Source organism: Trachypithecus francoisi, unplaced genomic scaffold, assembly GCF_009764315.1.
Source record: "Trachypithecus francoisi isolate TF-2019V2 unplaced genomic scaffold, Tfra_2.0 Lachesis_group3, whole genome shotgun sequence".
NCBI classification, from domain to species: Eukaryota; Metazoa; Chordata; class Mammalia; order Primates; family Cercopithecidae; genus Trachypithecus; species Trachypithecus francoisi.
The window spans coordinates 45132966-45149251 of record NW_022681468.1 but is presented as its reverse complement, the minus strand read 5'-3'; the positions used below and the strand labels follow the sequence as shown (position 1 = coordinate 45149251).

Genomic DNA, 16286 nt, shown 5'->3' with positions numbered 1-16286 from the left:
AGATGATTTAGTTTAGGCAAAGGAAATTGATTCATTTATGGACTATATCTACAAATTTTTTTCTAAAAACTATGGTTTCCAAAAAGAAATTTAGCCATTGATCTATATGATGTAACAAAAAAAGTGCATCATTTAATGCCATCTACTCAAATCCTTGTCATAGGCCCCAGTCTTTCAAAAGAGAGCAAATGGTCAAATAAAATTTAGTTCAGTGATTTAAGATGATTTCTTTCCTTTTCCCTTTTTTATATTCCTGAAGCAGGTCACTTCTTGAAAAATGTATGCCAGCTGTATTAGTTTCATATTGCTGCTACAACAAATTACCACAAATTTAGTGGCTTAAAATAACATACTATCTTACAGTTTTGAAGGTCAGGAGTCTGAAAACCGGTATTAAAGGACTAAAATTAAAAATACTTGCAGGGGCCAGGCTTGGCGACTCATGCCTATAATCCCACCACTCTGGGAAGCTGAGGCAGGTGGATCACTTGAGCCCATGAGTTCGAGTGCAGCCTGGGCAACATGGCAAAACCCTGTCTCTACCAAAAAAAAAAAAGAATTAGCCAGGTATGATGGCACATGCCTGTAGTCCCAGCTACTCAGGAGGCTAAGGTGGGAGAATTTCTTGAGCCTGGGAGGTGATGGTTGCAGTGAGCCAAGATCGTGCCAATGCACTCCAGCCTGGGTAAAAAAGTGAGACCCTGTCTTGGAAAAAAAAAAAAAAAAGTATTGGCAGGGCTGCATTTTTTCTGGAAGCCCTAGGAGAGAATTTACTGTTTGCCATTACCAGCTTCTAGAGGCCATCCACATTCTTTGGCTCATGGCTGTCATCCAGCAATGCCATCACTTAGACCTCTGCTGCCATGGTCACTTCCCCTTCTCTCTGACCTTCTGCCTCCTTCTACCTCGATAATCCAGGATAATTTCCCCATCTCAAAACCCTTAATCACACCTGCAAAGTACTTTGCCATGTAAGGCAAGGTATTCACAGGTTTTGGGAATTAGGATGTAGATATCTTTGGGGGAGGGGCATTATTCTTCCTGCCATACCACTTATGTGAGGGCTCCAGTGAAAGACCTACGAAATTACCATATAAAAATTCATAAATTCTGTTTTAAAGTAATGCAGGCTAAATTGAAAAGACATAAAGTAACCACTTAGAACTTTGAAGATCCCAGTTTTCATGTAAAATTCTTTAAACGTTGGTTGAATTTAGCATTTAATTTGGCATAACTCAAAATTCACCAATAATGAATACTTTACTAAGGGGTTTGTTTGTTGGCTATTCTTTTCTATTTATCATATAGTGAACTCAGATTTTCCCCTTAGAGTACTATGATGTCATCTTCAGTTATTCTAGATACATATTCTTGCTATTTAAATCAGTGCTATACATAGGAATTTAACCATCTTGCCACTTAGTTATTCTGTATGTAAATACTTCATTAAAATTATTTTTTATTTATCTATATATAGTTAGTAAAATAAAGGGGGTATTTGAAATCTTTATTTTAGAGAATTTTTTTTTAGATTCAACACTAATTATTTTCAGGACTAGAACAAAATCAAGCCATTATTTCTTTTAACTAGATGTTCAGGAGACTCAAGTCCAGAAGACTTCTGAAGTTTATCAGTCAAATGTGTGTGTCTTTGTCTTAGTTGCTACTGGCCTTTCTTTTTAACAGCAAATAAGGAGGAAATAAATGAAATCTAAAGTTCTTTTAAACCAAAATATTTTGAGGGTTTAGTTTCAGAAGAAAATTTGACAGCATTCTAGATTAGTGATGGGAAGAAACTCCCAGAAAGGAATTCATTAGGGAATTTAGGACTGACCAGCTTTAGTAAAAGGACTAATACCTTAGCATTCATTATAAAGCAGCATTCTTGGTAACACTTACTGAAGTATGAGGTTAAATAAGTAATTTTACACAAACAGAAAAGGCCTCCATCTCTAAATAAGCTGAATCGTATGTTCAGAATTCACACGTATAAACAAGGTCAGTCTTAACGAAAGCAGAGAGGGCATACATTTCTAGGGGAAGCAAGAGTCCCCTGCCTAAAATATTTTTCTCCTCTATTTGCTGATTCCTGAAATTCTTACAAAAGCCCCTTAATCCTCAGCAGGTGTGAAATGTAAATACTATTTAGAGAGTTTTACTACATTCACTAAAATTGATTATCATAAGATGCTTTTCTTAACTCCCATTATATTTACTGTTTGTTCTGAAAACTAATTAACTGCAAGTCATCTGATTAGGTAATGTGAAAAATATAAAGATTTCGAGAAATAACTTTTACCTTCCAGAAATTCTATTCGCGCAAAAAAAGAAAAAGCATTACAATGGGGAAGTTTTAATTCTTATGTTCTTAGTTCCATACTTACCTTAAGACCCTTTGGAAAGGGCGAGTTGCCGTTAAGCACTAGATTCTAATGATGGTACAATGCAGTCTGAAAAAAAAAAAGAACACAAGGTTCTGAGGGAGGTTTACTCCCCAAAAAGCTCTGCTGACTTTATAGGTTTTACCTAGTACCAATTCTGAGTTTAGGCAAGCAGGTAGCTCCTGACTAAAAAAAAATGTTGATTGTCAACTCGGACTTGTTATAAGGATTAAGCCTACTGATCTGAGTTTTGGAGATGAGATGTTATTAACTTTTATTTTATTATGTAGCTTATTCCTGTTACCCACTGTCCTATGGATGGCAGATCATTTGGCCAAGTGAAAACTCCTCCCATACAGATAACAAATGTAATTCTGCCTAGTGGATTCAGCCATTACTTGGGATCTGACGTCACTTTAACTCCTGAAGTTGAAGGTATTTTGACAAAGAATTTCAGATAGAATGTAAAAGTATCACTTCATTTGAAATAAAAATATCACTTTAATTTCTAATATTACTTAAAATTCCTTTTCACTTACATTTCCTAAAATTGCATATTTGTTCAAGTTTCCTGTGGCCATTTTGATTTCAGAGATTATAATTTTATTATTTTTAGTTTTATTATAGCTTTTTTGTACTCAGCTACTAGTATGTTGTGACTAAACATTTGCTCACTTGCAATGTGAACTTTGTGATACTTGAACATTTATTTCCTGACATATCTTTCCAAAGCTTTTATTTCATTTCATGGATGTCAGAGCAAACAACTACTAAAAGCAGTTCATTAGTGCATCCTGCTAAAAGTGGAAATCAGAGGTGTAAAAGCATAACAGAATCCTGGGGTACAAAAGATATTTTGCAGAGAGATCTCACTTTCCTCTTGAAATCATAAGAAAATATTCATTAAGCAAATACTAGAGAAGAGCTTCAAGAGGTAGAGTTTTAAAACAGGGAGTATATTAAAAGAACAAGCATGGAAGTGGTTTATTCTGCTATGTAAGTTTTAGTTCAAGTTTAGAATAAGCCTGTTCCCTAATTCCACATCTTTTCTGGTTATCATTTTGGCAAAATTGGGGGTAACTACTCCTTCTCTGAGGGCTTACCTCTTCCATTCCTTCTGACTTCTCATTTGTCCTCAGACCACTCTTAGACAATAAAACTGAACATCACAATAATTATAAATGATCTAAGAGCCTACTATAAAAAAATAGCAGATTGTTCCATGTGATTAAAGTTTTTTAAAGAAACCCAGTGAAAAACAAACCAGCATAATTTACTCCATTAAGATGTTATATTTTGTCTCATTTTTCATACTTATATGTCATTATGACTTTCAGGTTTTAATAACAATGAAGATTGTTATGCTTTTGTCTACAACTGTCAGTAAAATTGGGCATACCAAATTGTTATTACCTCGTTAACAGAACAAAGTCATCTTCAGGAATGTCATTATCTTTTTATATTTTTTTAATAGTTTAACCCTGAATTCATCTTCATAACTTACTTTTCAGATACTAACTTACTTCTCAGGTAAAAACATACCTTGTTTTATTGCATTTCACAGATACTGAGTTTTTTTACAAATTGTAGGTTTGTGACAACCCTGCATCAAGCAAGTCTATTGATGCCATGTTTCCAACAACATGTGCTCACTTTGTGTCTTTATCACATTTTGGTAATTCTCTTACTATTTCAAACTTTTTCATTATTATTATATTTGTTATGGTGATCTGTGATCAGTAATCTTTTTAAGTCAATTAATAACCCTACAATGACCTCTAAGGAAGGAAGAATCTCACATCTCTCACTTTAAATCAAAAGCTAGAAATGATTAAGCTTAGTGAGGAAGCCATGTTGAAAGCCAAGACAGGTTGAAAGTTAGGCCTTTTGTATCAAATAGATAGCCAAGCTGTGAATGCAAATAAAAAATTCTTGAAGGAAATTAAAAATGCGACTCCAAGGCACACATGGATGATAAGAGATTGAAACAATCTTACTGCTTATATGGATAAAGTGGTCTGGATAGGATATCAACCAGCCACAACATTCCCTTAAGCCAAAGCCTAATCCAGAGACCCTAACTCTCTTCAAGTCTATGAAAGCTGAAAGTGGTGAGAAAGCTGCAGAAGAGACGTTTGAAGCTAGCAAAGGCTGCTTCATGAGGTTTAAGGAAAGAATCATGAACTATTATATCAGACAACATAAAAGTGTAAGGTGAAACAGCAAGTGCTGATACAGAAGCGGCTGCAAGTTATCCAGAAGAGCTAGCTAGGATCATTGATGAAAGTGGCTACATTAAAAAAGAGATTTTCAATGTAAATGAAACAGCCTTACAGAAGAAGATGCCATCTAGGACCTTCATAGCTAGAAAGGAGAAGTCAATGTCTGGCTTCAAAGCTTCAAAGGACAGTCTGACTGTCTTGTTAGGGGCTAGTGCAGCTGGTGACTTTAAGTTGAATACATTGCTCAACTTAAATAAACCATTGCTCAACCATTGTAAAACTCCTAGGGCTCTTAAGAATTATGTTAAATCTACTGCGTCTATGCTCTATCAATCTATGCTCTATCAATGTACAAAGCTTGAATAACAGCACATCTGTTTACAGCATGGTTTACTAAGTATTTTAGCTGACTATTGAGACCTAGTGCTGAGAAAAAGATTGCTTTTCGAAGACTACTGCTCACTGACAATGCACCTAGTCACCTACTAACTCTGATGGAGAAGTACAAAGAGATGAATGTTGTTTTCATGCCTGCTAACACAACATCCATGCTGCAGCCAATGGATCAAGGAGTAATTTCAAGTATTATGATTTAAGAAATATATTTTGTAAGGCTCTAACTACCATAGATAGTGATTCCTGGCCGGGAGTGGTGGCTCACGCTTGTAATCCCAGCACTTTGGGAGACCGAGGCAGATCATGAGGTCAGGAGATCGAGACCATCCTGGCTAACATGGTGAAACCCCATCTCTACTAAAAATACAAAAAAATTAGCCAGGCGAGGTGGTGGGCGCCTGTAGTCCCAGCTACTCAGGAGGCTGAGGCAGGAGAATGGCGTGAACCCGGAAGGCAGAGCTTGCAGTGAGCCGAGATCATGCCACTGCACTCCAGCCTGGGTGACAGAGCAAGACTCCATCTCAAAAAATAAAATAAAACAAAATAAAATAGTGATTCCTCTGATGGATATGGGCAAAGTAAACTGAAGACCTTCTGGAAAGGATTCTAGATGCCATTAAAAACATTTTTAATTCATGAGAGGAGGTCAAAATAGCAACCATAATGGGAGTTTGGATAACTTTGAGGGTTTCAGGACTTCAGTGAAGGAAGTAACTGCAGATGTGTGGAAACAGCAAGAGAACTAGAAGTGGAGCCTGAAGATGTGACTGAATTGCTGCAATCTCATGATCAAACTTGAATGGATGAGGAGTTGCTTCTTATGGATGAGCAAAGAAAGTGGTTTCTTGAGATGGAATTTACTCCTGGTGAAATGCTGTGAACACTGTAGAAATGACAACAAAGGATTTAGAATATTACAAACTTAGCTGATGGAGCGGTGGCAGAGTTTGAGAGGACTGATTCCAATTTTGAAAGAACTACTGTGGGGAAAGTGCTATCAAACATCACATTGTACACAAAAATCTTTCATGAAGGGAAGAGTTGATCTATGCAGCAAACTTCATTGTTGTATTATGGTAAGAAATTGCCACAGTCATCCCAGCCTTCAGCAGCCACCACCCTGATTGGTCAGCAGCCAACAACACTGAGACAAGACCCTCCAACAGCAAAAAGATTACAACTTGCTGAAGGTTCACATGTTCATTAGCATTTTTTAGCAATAAAGTATTTTTTTTTTTTTTTTTGAGGCGGAGTCTCGCTCTGTCGCCCGGACTGGAGTGCAGTGGCCAGATCTCAGCTCACCGCAAGCTCCGCCTCCCGGGTTTATGCCATTCTCCTGCCTCAGCCTCCCGAGTAGCTGGGACTACAGGCGCCCGCCACCTCGCCCGGCTAGTTTTTGTATTTTTAGTAGAGACGGGGTTTCACCGTGTTAGCCAGGATGGTCTCGATCTCCTGACCTTGTGATCCGCCCATCTCGGCCTCCCAAAGTGCTGGGATTACAGGCTTGAGCCACCGCGCCCGGCCGCAATAAAGTATTTTTAAATTAAGGTATGTACAGTGTTTTTTTTTTAACATAATGCTTCTGCACACTTAATAGACTACACTATAGTTGTAAACATAACTTTTATATGTCCTGGGAAACCAAAAAAATGTATGTGACTCACTTTATCGCAATGGTCTGGAACCACACCCACAATATTTCCGAGGTATGCCTGCTACTTTCTTCAAGATTTGTTATGTGCTGAAAAAGTCCTGCAATCTCTTTCCTATTTTTTGACTGTGCTGCCCCAATTTTTTAAAGTATAATCACTTTATCTGTACATTTATTATAGCATGCAGGTCTGGATATTTATATGTTTAAAATATTATCTAGGAAAAATCAAACTGATTCACTACCTCACAGAAATTTAAGCCACATCAAGTGCTAAAAATACATTCTAATTCTATATTTTTATTTGAAATTTTAAATTCACTTTATGAAACATGTATAGCATATATTCAGCTGAAGGACAACCAAACTATATTGCTTAATGCTTATGTTAATTAATGTTTCTCACTGTTTCATAATTTTAATTTTTCAAATTTCTAATTTCAGACAAAAAAAACAAGAATGCTGGGATTCTGACAAATAATCCTCGGAGCATCCATGCAGAAATAGCTTTTCAGCAACTCAGAGGGATAGGTATCTCTCCATCTGTTTTATCACATCAGAATATTGCATCTCCGACTGCACAAATATACCAGAGCAACCAAGATGAGAGAAGGTAAAGCTATTTTCTCTGTGTTTTAATATTTCTCATCATTAAAAAAGTACTCTCCATATTTGCTAATCATGTATAAAAACAGGAAATATTGTTATGTACTCTTATATATTTACTCTGGGAACTAGAAAAAACTGTCAGATAGCATAAGGCTTCTTAATTACCACATTCACCAAAGCTTTCCCAAAGTCCGGTGTATTTACATAATAATTCAAAAAGGCTGAGAAATGGCTATGAAGGTCAAATAATTCAGAGTACTAGTGCTCACTAGTGAGGGAACAATGAAATAGCTACATGGGAACTACTTTAATTGTATCCTCTACCAACTCACTCTGCTCACTGAATTTGCAAAGCAGTTCGCTTTAAACAGCAAATAAATTCAACTCTCTGAAATCGTGAAGGCTAAGAATTTTGTAAATTCTTCCAATTTTTCTTTAAAATTCCTACTTGCCTCCTTCTCCAGTCTGAATCTAGTCCTAGGGCCCAGCTCAAAGCCTAAGAACCTTGCTAGTTCTCATTAAGAATACATTCTTCTGCTCAACACTTGACTTCTTAGATTCCACCTGCCCCCCATTTTCCTGGCATCCATGCTCCTGCTCATCTGCTAAAATGACCTACTCCAGCAGCAGATCTAGCTTGGCTCACTGCAACCTCCACCTCGTGGGTTCAAGCAATTCTCCTGCCTCAGCCTCCTGAGTAGCCGGGATTACAGGCATGTGCCGCCATGCCCGGCCAATTTTTAGTAGAGACAGGGTTTCACCATATTGGCCAGGCTGGTCTTGAACTCCTGACCTCAGGTGATCCACCTGCCTCAGTCTCCGAAAGTGCTGGGATTATAGGCGTGAGCCACCACTGGGATCATTTTATCTCTTTGAAATTGCGTACATCTAAAATACAGAAATTATTTATTGCAGAATTACCTTAAGTTAGCTGATCCATTACAAAATTAAGTCACCACTATTCGACTAATTAAATCTTACTTCTTACAGAATTTCTGGGAGCAACTTTCCAAGATCAAATCGAATGTAACTGCCTAAAGAGAAATGAGCATACACCAAGAAATTTACCTGTTTAGTAGTTGTACAAAAACTAGCTGACAGTGGTCAGTTAAAAAAAGAAAAAAAAGATAATCATGTTACTTAAGTTACTGAAGCACTTCAGTTCCATATGAAGATAATCTATTACCCTTCATGAGCTTGATTTAATATCACCTCTCTTAAACTTTCTTTATGGTTATCTTCAGTTATTTGTTTAAATTTCTATATCATAAAAATCATGAACTATTACATCAGACAACAATCTGAAAAGATAAAAGTGACATGAAACAAAGTCCAGAGAACTGAATGCTTAGTTCTGGTATTAGAAACATTTAGTCATGAAATGTCATTATGGCATGTCATGGGAAGATACTAAGAAAAGATAACTTTAGGAACTAGGCATACTTTCATTTGTAGAGTTATCTATTCATTTGAGATTACATAAAACTAAAGCACATTTCTTACCAAACACAACTATTACTAAAGCAAGATGAGTTTTGCTAGTTGAACTACAGATTGGTTTTTAGGACTGTATTTTTTTAAAAAAATACCCTCAAATCAGATCTGCCCTCAAAACTGTTTAGAGATGCAAATTGTGGGCATCAATAGTAGTCTCTAAATGTGGCTAACTGTGGGTGCAACCAGTCCTTCATGCTCTAAGAATAAAAAAAGAGCCTGATTTCATATACAAATCACTAATTACACCTACAGTGATATAATTTTACAAGTAGTTTCAGGTTGAAGAGAACACGTATCCAAACTGAGTGGACACATTTAAAAATATGACCTTCGATAATTATATTTTACCAAAAAGAACTTTTCTAAACTATTACATTGCATAGTACTAGGACACATCACAAATTAATCAAATGTGGTTATGAATTTGCTCGTTATAATTATTTAAATTGATAACCAAATTGCCAGTCATATTTTGATATAAATGAGTTCCATGATTCATGAAATATTCTATTTAAAATGTTAAAGTTATTGGTTCAACAGTACATGTAGTTTCTTAATATTTTATACTTTTCTTACATGAAAATAAATTATTTTAACTAAAATATGTAGACTTTATAATCTGCCTGGAAATAGTTTTAAAGGTATTTTGAGATGATATAATTCCAATGTCTATGCAACAATTTTGTATTTTTATTTTTTAAATGTTGTATGTCTGTAATTTAATCATGTAATATTTAAAATTTCAAACCTAATTACAGATTGATTTTGCTCTTCGTAATGTGTGGTTTTTAAACAACTATTACACTTAGTTGGAAATAGGATCTTTTGTTTAAAAACAACTGTGCAGTTCTTAAGATGTCCAGAAGATGTCTTTGTTGCCCTTTAGTTTTGACAACTGCTTTCATTACAGTGTTGTGACAGTCTACTCTTCACTATTTTACTAAATTGGCACCATCTGTTTTTTTCTTTTATGATTACATATACATTAAATGCTGAAAATATGTTACTTTTATAATGGAAAGTGTCTTAAAATAACTAAGTGGGAAAATAAATGTAATAGGTTTCACTGCAGAAAAATGTTCAGAATAGAAATACATAAAGCAGAAAAAACATAACTTACACTGTATTCACTTAGCATTTTGGCATATTTTCTTTTAGCCATATTTCCTATGGACTTTTAATATATTTGAGATCTTCATGTGATTTTTATGTACACATTGTTAAATTTTGAGCTATTTATAATTCTTATAAATTGTTAATTAAATTTCATCTGAGCCGGGTGTGGTGGCTCACACCTGTAATCCCACACTTTGGGAGGCCGAGGCAGGCAGGCAGATCACAAGGTCAGAAGTTCAAGATCAGCCTGGCCAATATGGTGAAACCCCATCTCTACTAAAAATACAAAAATTAGCCAGGCGTGGTGGTGCGCACCTGTAGTCCCAGCTACTAGGGAGGCTGAGGCAGACAAATTGAGCGAGACTCCATCTCAAAAAAAAAAAAAAAAAATTCATCTGAATTTCCGAGTAGCTGGGATTATACCACCATGTCAGGTGCAGTGGCTCACGCCTATAATCCCAGCACTTTGGGAGGCCAAGGCAGGCGGATCACCTGAGGTCAGGAGTTCAAGACCAGCCTGGCCAACAAGGCAAAGCCCCATCTCTACTAAAACTACAAAAATTAACTTGGAATGGTGGCACACACCTGTAATCCCAGCTACTCAGGAGGCTAAGGCAGGAGAATTGCTTGAATCAGGGAGGCACAGGTTGCAGTGAGCTGAGATGGCACCACTGCACTCCAGCCTGGGTGACAGAGCGAGACTCCATCTCAAAAAAAAAAAAAAGAAAAAGAAACTGTAAAAGACTGTAAACTATTTATTCATCAAGGTGTTTCACTTAGATAAAATGTATAATTTATCTAGTAAAGTTATTATGTCTTTGCTCCCAGCAAATGTCTTGATTTATTTTGCAAGTAGTCAAATGTATGATTATATAAGTTGTTTTCATTAAAGACAATTCCACAAACAACCTGGTAATCTAGAAATTAAGGCACTTTATAGATTAGAAGCCTCCAAAGCTGAACTGAATATAGACAGTGTCAAATTAGTCTGATTTCTATATATAAAATTAACCACGATTAATTGTCCAATATGAACTTTATTATTTACTTCTATTTTTAAAAAATGTTTTATACAGATGGGGTCTCACTATGTTGCCCAAGCTGGTCTCAAACTCCTGGCTTCATGCAATCCTCATGCCTCGGCTCCCGCAAAGCACTGGGATTATAGGCATGAGCCACCATGCCCGGCCATTTACTTCTAATTTTTCTAGTCTTAGATTTTTCTGACTATTGACACAATATTAACTGATTGTAAATATATTTTTGCCTAGAATATCCAGTGTGCACTATGTACGTGTGTTTGCAGGCACTCCTGACTAGTTTACAAATAACCCTTATATTTAAGTAACATGCCATTTCACTCTTTATAAGCTATCGTACATTATGAAAAGTGTTTAATGTTTTAAAACATTACATCTCACTCTTAGTCATGCTTTAGGCTCTTGGCTTCAATTAAATATTACTTACATAAAGGGAGGTAAGATTATTATAATATTATATTAGTAGAAGCAAGCACTTATGGCCAAATTCCTTTGGTTATTCAGTGAAGCTAACCAAATCATTGTGGTTACAGCTAGAAACCAGCTGGTCTTTCTGATGCCTTGTAATAAAACTTAGAGCTTCTGGACCACCTGCAAGTGCTAACTACTTGTTCATTTTTCTACATTTTTCTCCCTTCTCCATTATTGAAGTAGATTTGAAGAAAAACCTATGCTGAATTGCGATTTAAATTGTCAGTTGCCTTTTAGAACTAGGTCAGTAAGAAATATCACAGCTATTTCACTAGTAATACTATTTCTACAAGTTTTTATTTTACAAATATATAAATTATACCATTCTACTATTACTGTTTTTCTTTCCATTGTGAATAAAATTGTTTTGTAAACTACTCAAAAGATATTTCCCAGACTTAATTTATGCACTTTTATCTTAAGATTTTTGTTTTGGTAATGATTTTTCCTAAAAATTAAGATAAAATGAATGATTTAATAGCAAAGACATACAATGTAATATAAAAATAGAATAGTGTATTCAAAGGAACTTAGAAGTAGCTTTGAAGGTATTAGTTAGCTGAAGTCAAATTATTTATCTTTTATATTTTATTAAGCACTACCTTAACTATATGCTCTTTTAGGTAAATCAAAAAGCGAGTTTATCAACACTGTCATTTTCCATATAAGATTCCATAGATTCTGAAATGCTAAATTTTAAATTTCAACAGATTTTTTCTAATATCATTTAAAATAACAGTATTTCTACATGCTCTGAATAAAAATAATAAAAATCCATTGAGATAACATAGTCTGTCTTTTCAAAATAGTTACATTTTGATCAAACATTAAAATAGAAATGGATGTGAAGAATTTTTAACAAATAGCATTCTATATTTTCATTTGGTTTTTAATTTTATAATTGTAATTGACTTCTAAATGTTTAAAAATATTTTATACCAGCAGTTAATTTTAAACATTATAAATAGGAAAAGAATTAGTGATAATCTTACTATTATTGTAAACCACAAAAATAACAATGACTATAGTTTAAATAGAAAAAAGATACGGTGATATGATTTTCATTTGTTTGTTTCCAGTGGGGTTGGAGTGATTTAAAAGCTGTAGATTTTAATCAAGAGCTGCACGTTTTTCTTCTTGCTTATTGTAGAACATTATTTTTTCTAGAAAATGTTTTCAGTAATTTTAGTGGTTTGGCTCTACCATTCGTTCCATCTTTAATTATAGCATAGCTCTTCCTCTCCCTTCCCTCTCAGAATGTTTTACAAGTGCGTCTCTCAAAGAACAACCAAAAAAGACTAATCAGCAAAAAAAAAAAAAAAAAGTGTATGTATATATACATATATAAAAAACATTTTAAAGTTTCTAATTATTTCTTATTCCCCTATCAATTTGGTTTAAAACAGGTATTTACAAACACTGGTAGCCTACTTTCCTATGGCCTTTGATTTTATATGAAGTGCTTTAAAAGAGTTCAATCAACCTTAATGGTGCATTTTTAGTTAAGGAAATAGAATGGGGATAAGTCAATTTGAGCTCCTAGACAAACAAGTGTCTTCAGAAAGACTCAGGCATAAATGGGTTTAGAAATCAGAGTACGAGTGAAATGCAGTGAGCAGAGCACTCAGGGAAGCCAGATACAATGGAAAGAGTAAAATACTGCAGAGCTTTTTAAGGTTCATACAATTGGAACAATGGACTTGATCCAGCCATCTATGTTAAACTGTTAAAAGATAGGTGAAAAAGCAAGCTGGAATTCTATAAAGAGTGTTGAGGAACAGTAGAATGGGGAGCTTTAAATCTAAAGAGAACGAATACAGTCATTCAATAGGATGGCAATGAAGTCAAAATTGGCATATTTCCCTGGTTACCTTGCGAAGGACTCTGTTCTGTTTTAGGTATTAAGCCATGATTAGCAACAAAGCAGTATTTAAACTGCCACAATTGGGGTTTTTAAACAGCACAGTATAAATATGTGAATTTTACAAACATACACATATATACATGGAAGTAGAAATACATGTAGATCTCACGTAGTTGTAACAACTTAATATTCTAGTCTATAGCAATCAGTACACTATATGAAACTTACTGCCATTTAGAGAAAAAAAAAGGCTAGTTTAGGTTTAGTGCAAAGGTGCAAATGTACAAATAGATAAAATAGTTCAATGTTTTAATTAGCTGTAATCAATCAGGCTTATTTTATACATTTTGGAGAAATTGTTCTTAAATGCATTGATGTATTTTCCTGCTTTAACAAATAGAATACATTAAACAAAATTTTATTTTCAATGATTTATAGTGTATAGAATGTGTTCTGAACTTCTGCTATAACCTTGGCAGTTGCTTAAGGCCAAATTCCCTTATACGTACTTTTTTTGTGTGTCCCTTCAATTATCATGATGCTGAAATAACTTCTCTAGTTAGTTGAAGATTCCAATATTAATGGAGCCATTACTATATTGTTAAATTATGTTTTGAATGAAGATATGATTATATTTATGGAAACATGCTAAACTCTATACATTGAAATGATACAATAAAACTAAAGCCCAAACATGTGTTAATGTTAACACATTGGGCAGTTGTTAACTCACAAGAAGTGTAACTATGAGAATGTCAGTCACATAATTGTCATCCTTTAATAGTTCAATTATGGACCAGGCGCCATGACTCAGGCCTGTAATCCCAGCACTTCAGGAGGCCAAGGCGGGCAGATCACTTGAGGAGTTCAAGACTAGCCTGGCAAACATGGCAAAACCCCATCTCTACTAAAAATACAAAAATTAGCCAGGTGTCGTGGTGGGCAGGCACCTGTAATCCCAGCTACTCAGGAGGCTGAGGCAGAAGAATTGCTAGCTCAGGGGGTGGAGGTTGCAGTGAGCCGAGATCAAGCCACTGCACTCCAGCCTGGGCAAGACAGAGCATCACAAAAAAAGATAAAATAAAACAAAGAATGAAAAAGTCTTCAGGAACATGTCACATAACCTCAATGAAGGAGGCCAGACATAAGAAAAACTACAGCCAGAAATATAATCAACTGCACTTTTTCTGAAATACAATTTGCTAGATAGCCTCCATTTGTCCTTCCAGATCTACTCTCCACCTTTCTCCTCCTGCTCTGTGACTCTAAAGACTCACCTTTAAGGACAACATCACTTAGGGTCATTTGTCCCTCTAGCTGGCAGTTGGCTGTAGCCCATCAAGACACTAGAAGTAGATTGAAGAGTAAAAGAGAGATTTGGGCTTTATTAGCAGCTGCATTCTACAAGAACTCTAGCTTTTATTGGGCTTTTCTAAAGTATCTTGGTTCTGCTGAACTCTCTCTTACAGCTTCAGGCCTACAGGCATTGCAAGTTCAGATGCTTCACCTGCCAGGGCATGGTGGCTCACAGCTGTAATCTCAGCACTTTAGGAGGCCAAGGCAGGCATATCACTTGAGGCCAGGCATTCGAGAATGGCCTGGCAAACATGAAACCCCAACTCTACTAAAAATACAAAAATTATCCAGGTGACAGAACGAGACTCTGTCTCAAAAAATAAAAAATAAAATGCTTCACTAATCCTGGTCTGTTTCCTTAATTCTATCCACACTTTTGAAGTAGTCTAGTCCCTTCGCTAAACTCCTCAATGGCCCCACTGGACTCCGCCACTTGTTTCCTGCTGTTACCCTTGTACATACAAAACCTATATGATACAAATGTATGATACTGGGGAATTATATTTTAAATTAAAATGGAAAAACTAGCAATGTAAAACTGAAATGTCTAATTGTTTTCTTTTATAATCCATTAGTCTTCTGGTTTAGGCCTAGACACCTGACACCTCTTTCTTTTACAGCAAGATGTTAACGACAGGTTAGAGTTGTGATGTGAAACATGGAAACAGACTTGAATTGTGGGAGCTATATTTTTAGTTTCATAAAAAAGCAAAGCAAAACAAAACAACTGGGATTCAGAGAGTTCTAGTTTATCGTCGCTTAGATAGCACTCCCTATACCTGTCTATGTGACAAGGAGATTTATTCTGAACAAAGAGAAGAGTGGGATTAGAACACCGGAGTTCTTTGGTCCCATCAAGAATCATACCCCACAAATAAACAGAGATAGCTAGATCATGTAACTGTGCTCTTCTCAATTGAAGTTAAATGCCACAAATAACTTAACATTTAAACACATTTTTCCCTATAACTTTCACAGAACTTCTTGGCTGTATCTTTAACCCTACTGATCAAAAGAATTTCCTCAAGTTCACGTTTATAGATGTTTTTAATGAACATAATTTTCTTCTGCATTCAATAAACATGTAAAGAATATTGATGACTATGGAAAACACCAAAGTAATAATCGCTGTGGTTAAGAATCATCTATGGATACTAAAATTAGTAGATGACAGTATAAACAGGGTATTTGCATGGTCTCTTAAGAATTTCCCTACAAGACACTTTTTAATTACAAATAGATAATATAGTAACTGTGCAGTGGAAAAAACTGATAAACACCTTAACCAAGAGATCAAATTTAATATCACCAAAAATAAGATATATCAATATCCTGATATGATGCGCTGATAAGGGCACAAAATCATTCTGTAGTATTCCTGCCAAAAATACCACATGATCATGAGAATGAGAACGATCTGATCATGAGAAAATATCAGGCAAACCAAAACTAAGAGACATTCTACAATATAATTGGCCAATAAGTCTCTAAAAGGATCAAGGGCATTGCATGATAAGGACTGAGGAAGTCATATTGGAAGAAACTAAGAAACATGACAACTAAGTATAATACACAAGATCTTGGATTGGATCTTGAACCAGAAAAAGGGTATTAGTGGGAAAACTGTTGAAATTCAAATAAAGTCTATAGATTTGTTAACAGTATAATTGTTAATTGCTTAGT

The 16286-nt window shown here is 35.3% G+C and overlaps 2 protein-coding genes across 2 annotated transcripts in view; one reads left to right on the top strand and one right to left on the bottom strand.

The window, feature by feature from the left end:
• The window catches only part of LRRC9 (leucine rich repeat containing 9), a 134161-nt gene extending 126877 nt beyond the window's left edge, over positions 1–7284 (top strand). Inside the window, exons 32-33 of the mRNA XM_033187859.1 lie at positions 2672–2816; positions 7095–7284. Coding sequence (XP_033043750.1) covers positions 2672–2816; positions 7095–7267 — 318 coding nt within the window. The 3' untranslated portion in view covers positions 7268–7284. The remainder of the gene's footprint in view (positions 1–2671; positions 2817–7094) is intronic.
• The window catches only part of LOC117069541, a 34563-nt gene continuing 23951 nt past the window's right edge, over positions 5675–16286 (bottom strand). The window contains exon 3 of the transcript XR_004431586.1: positions 5675–5882. The gene's annotated coding sequence lies outside the window, so the exon portion shown is untranslated. The remainder of the gene's footprint in view (positions 5883–16286) is intronic.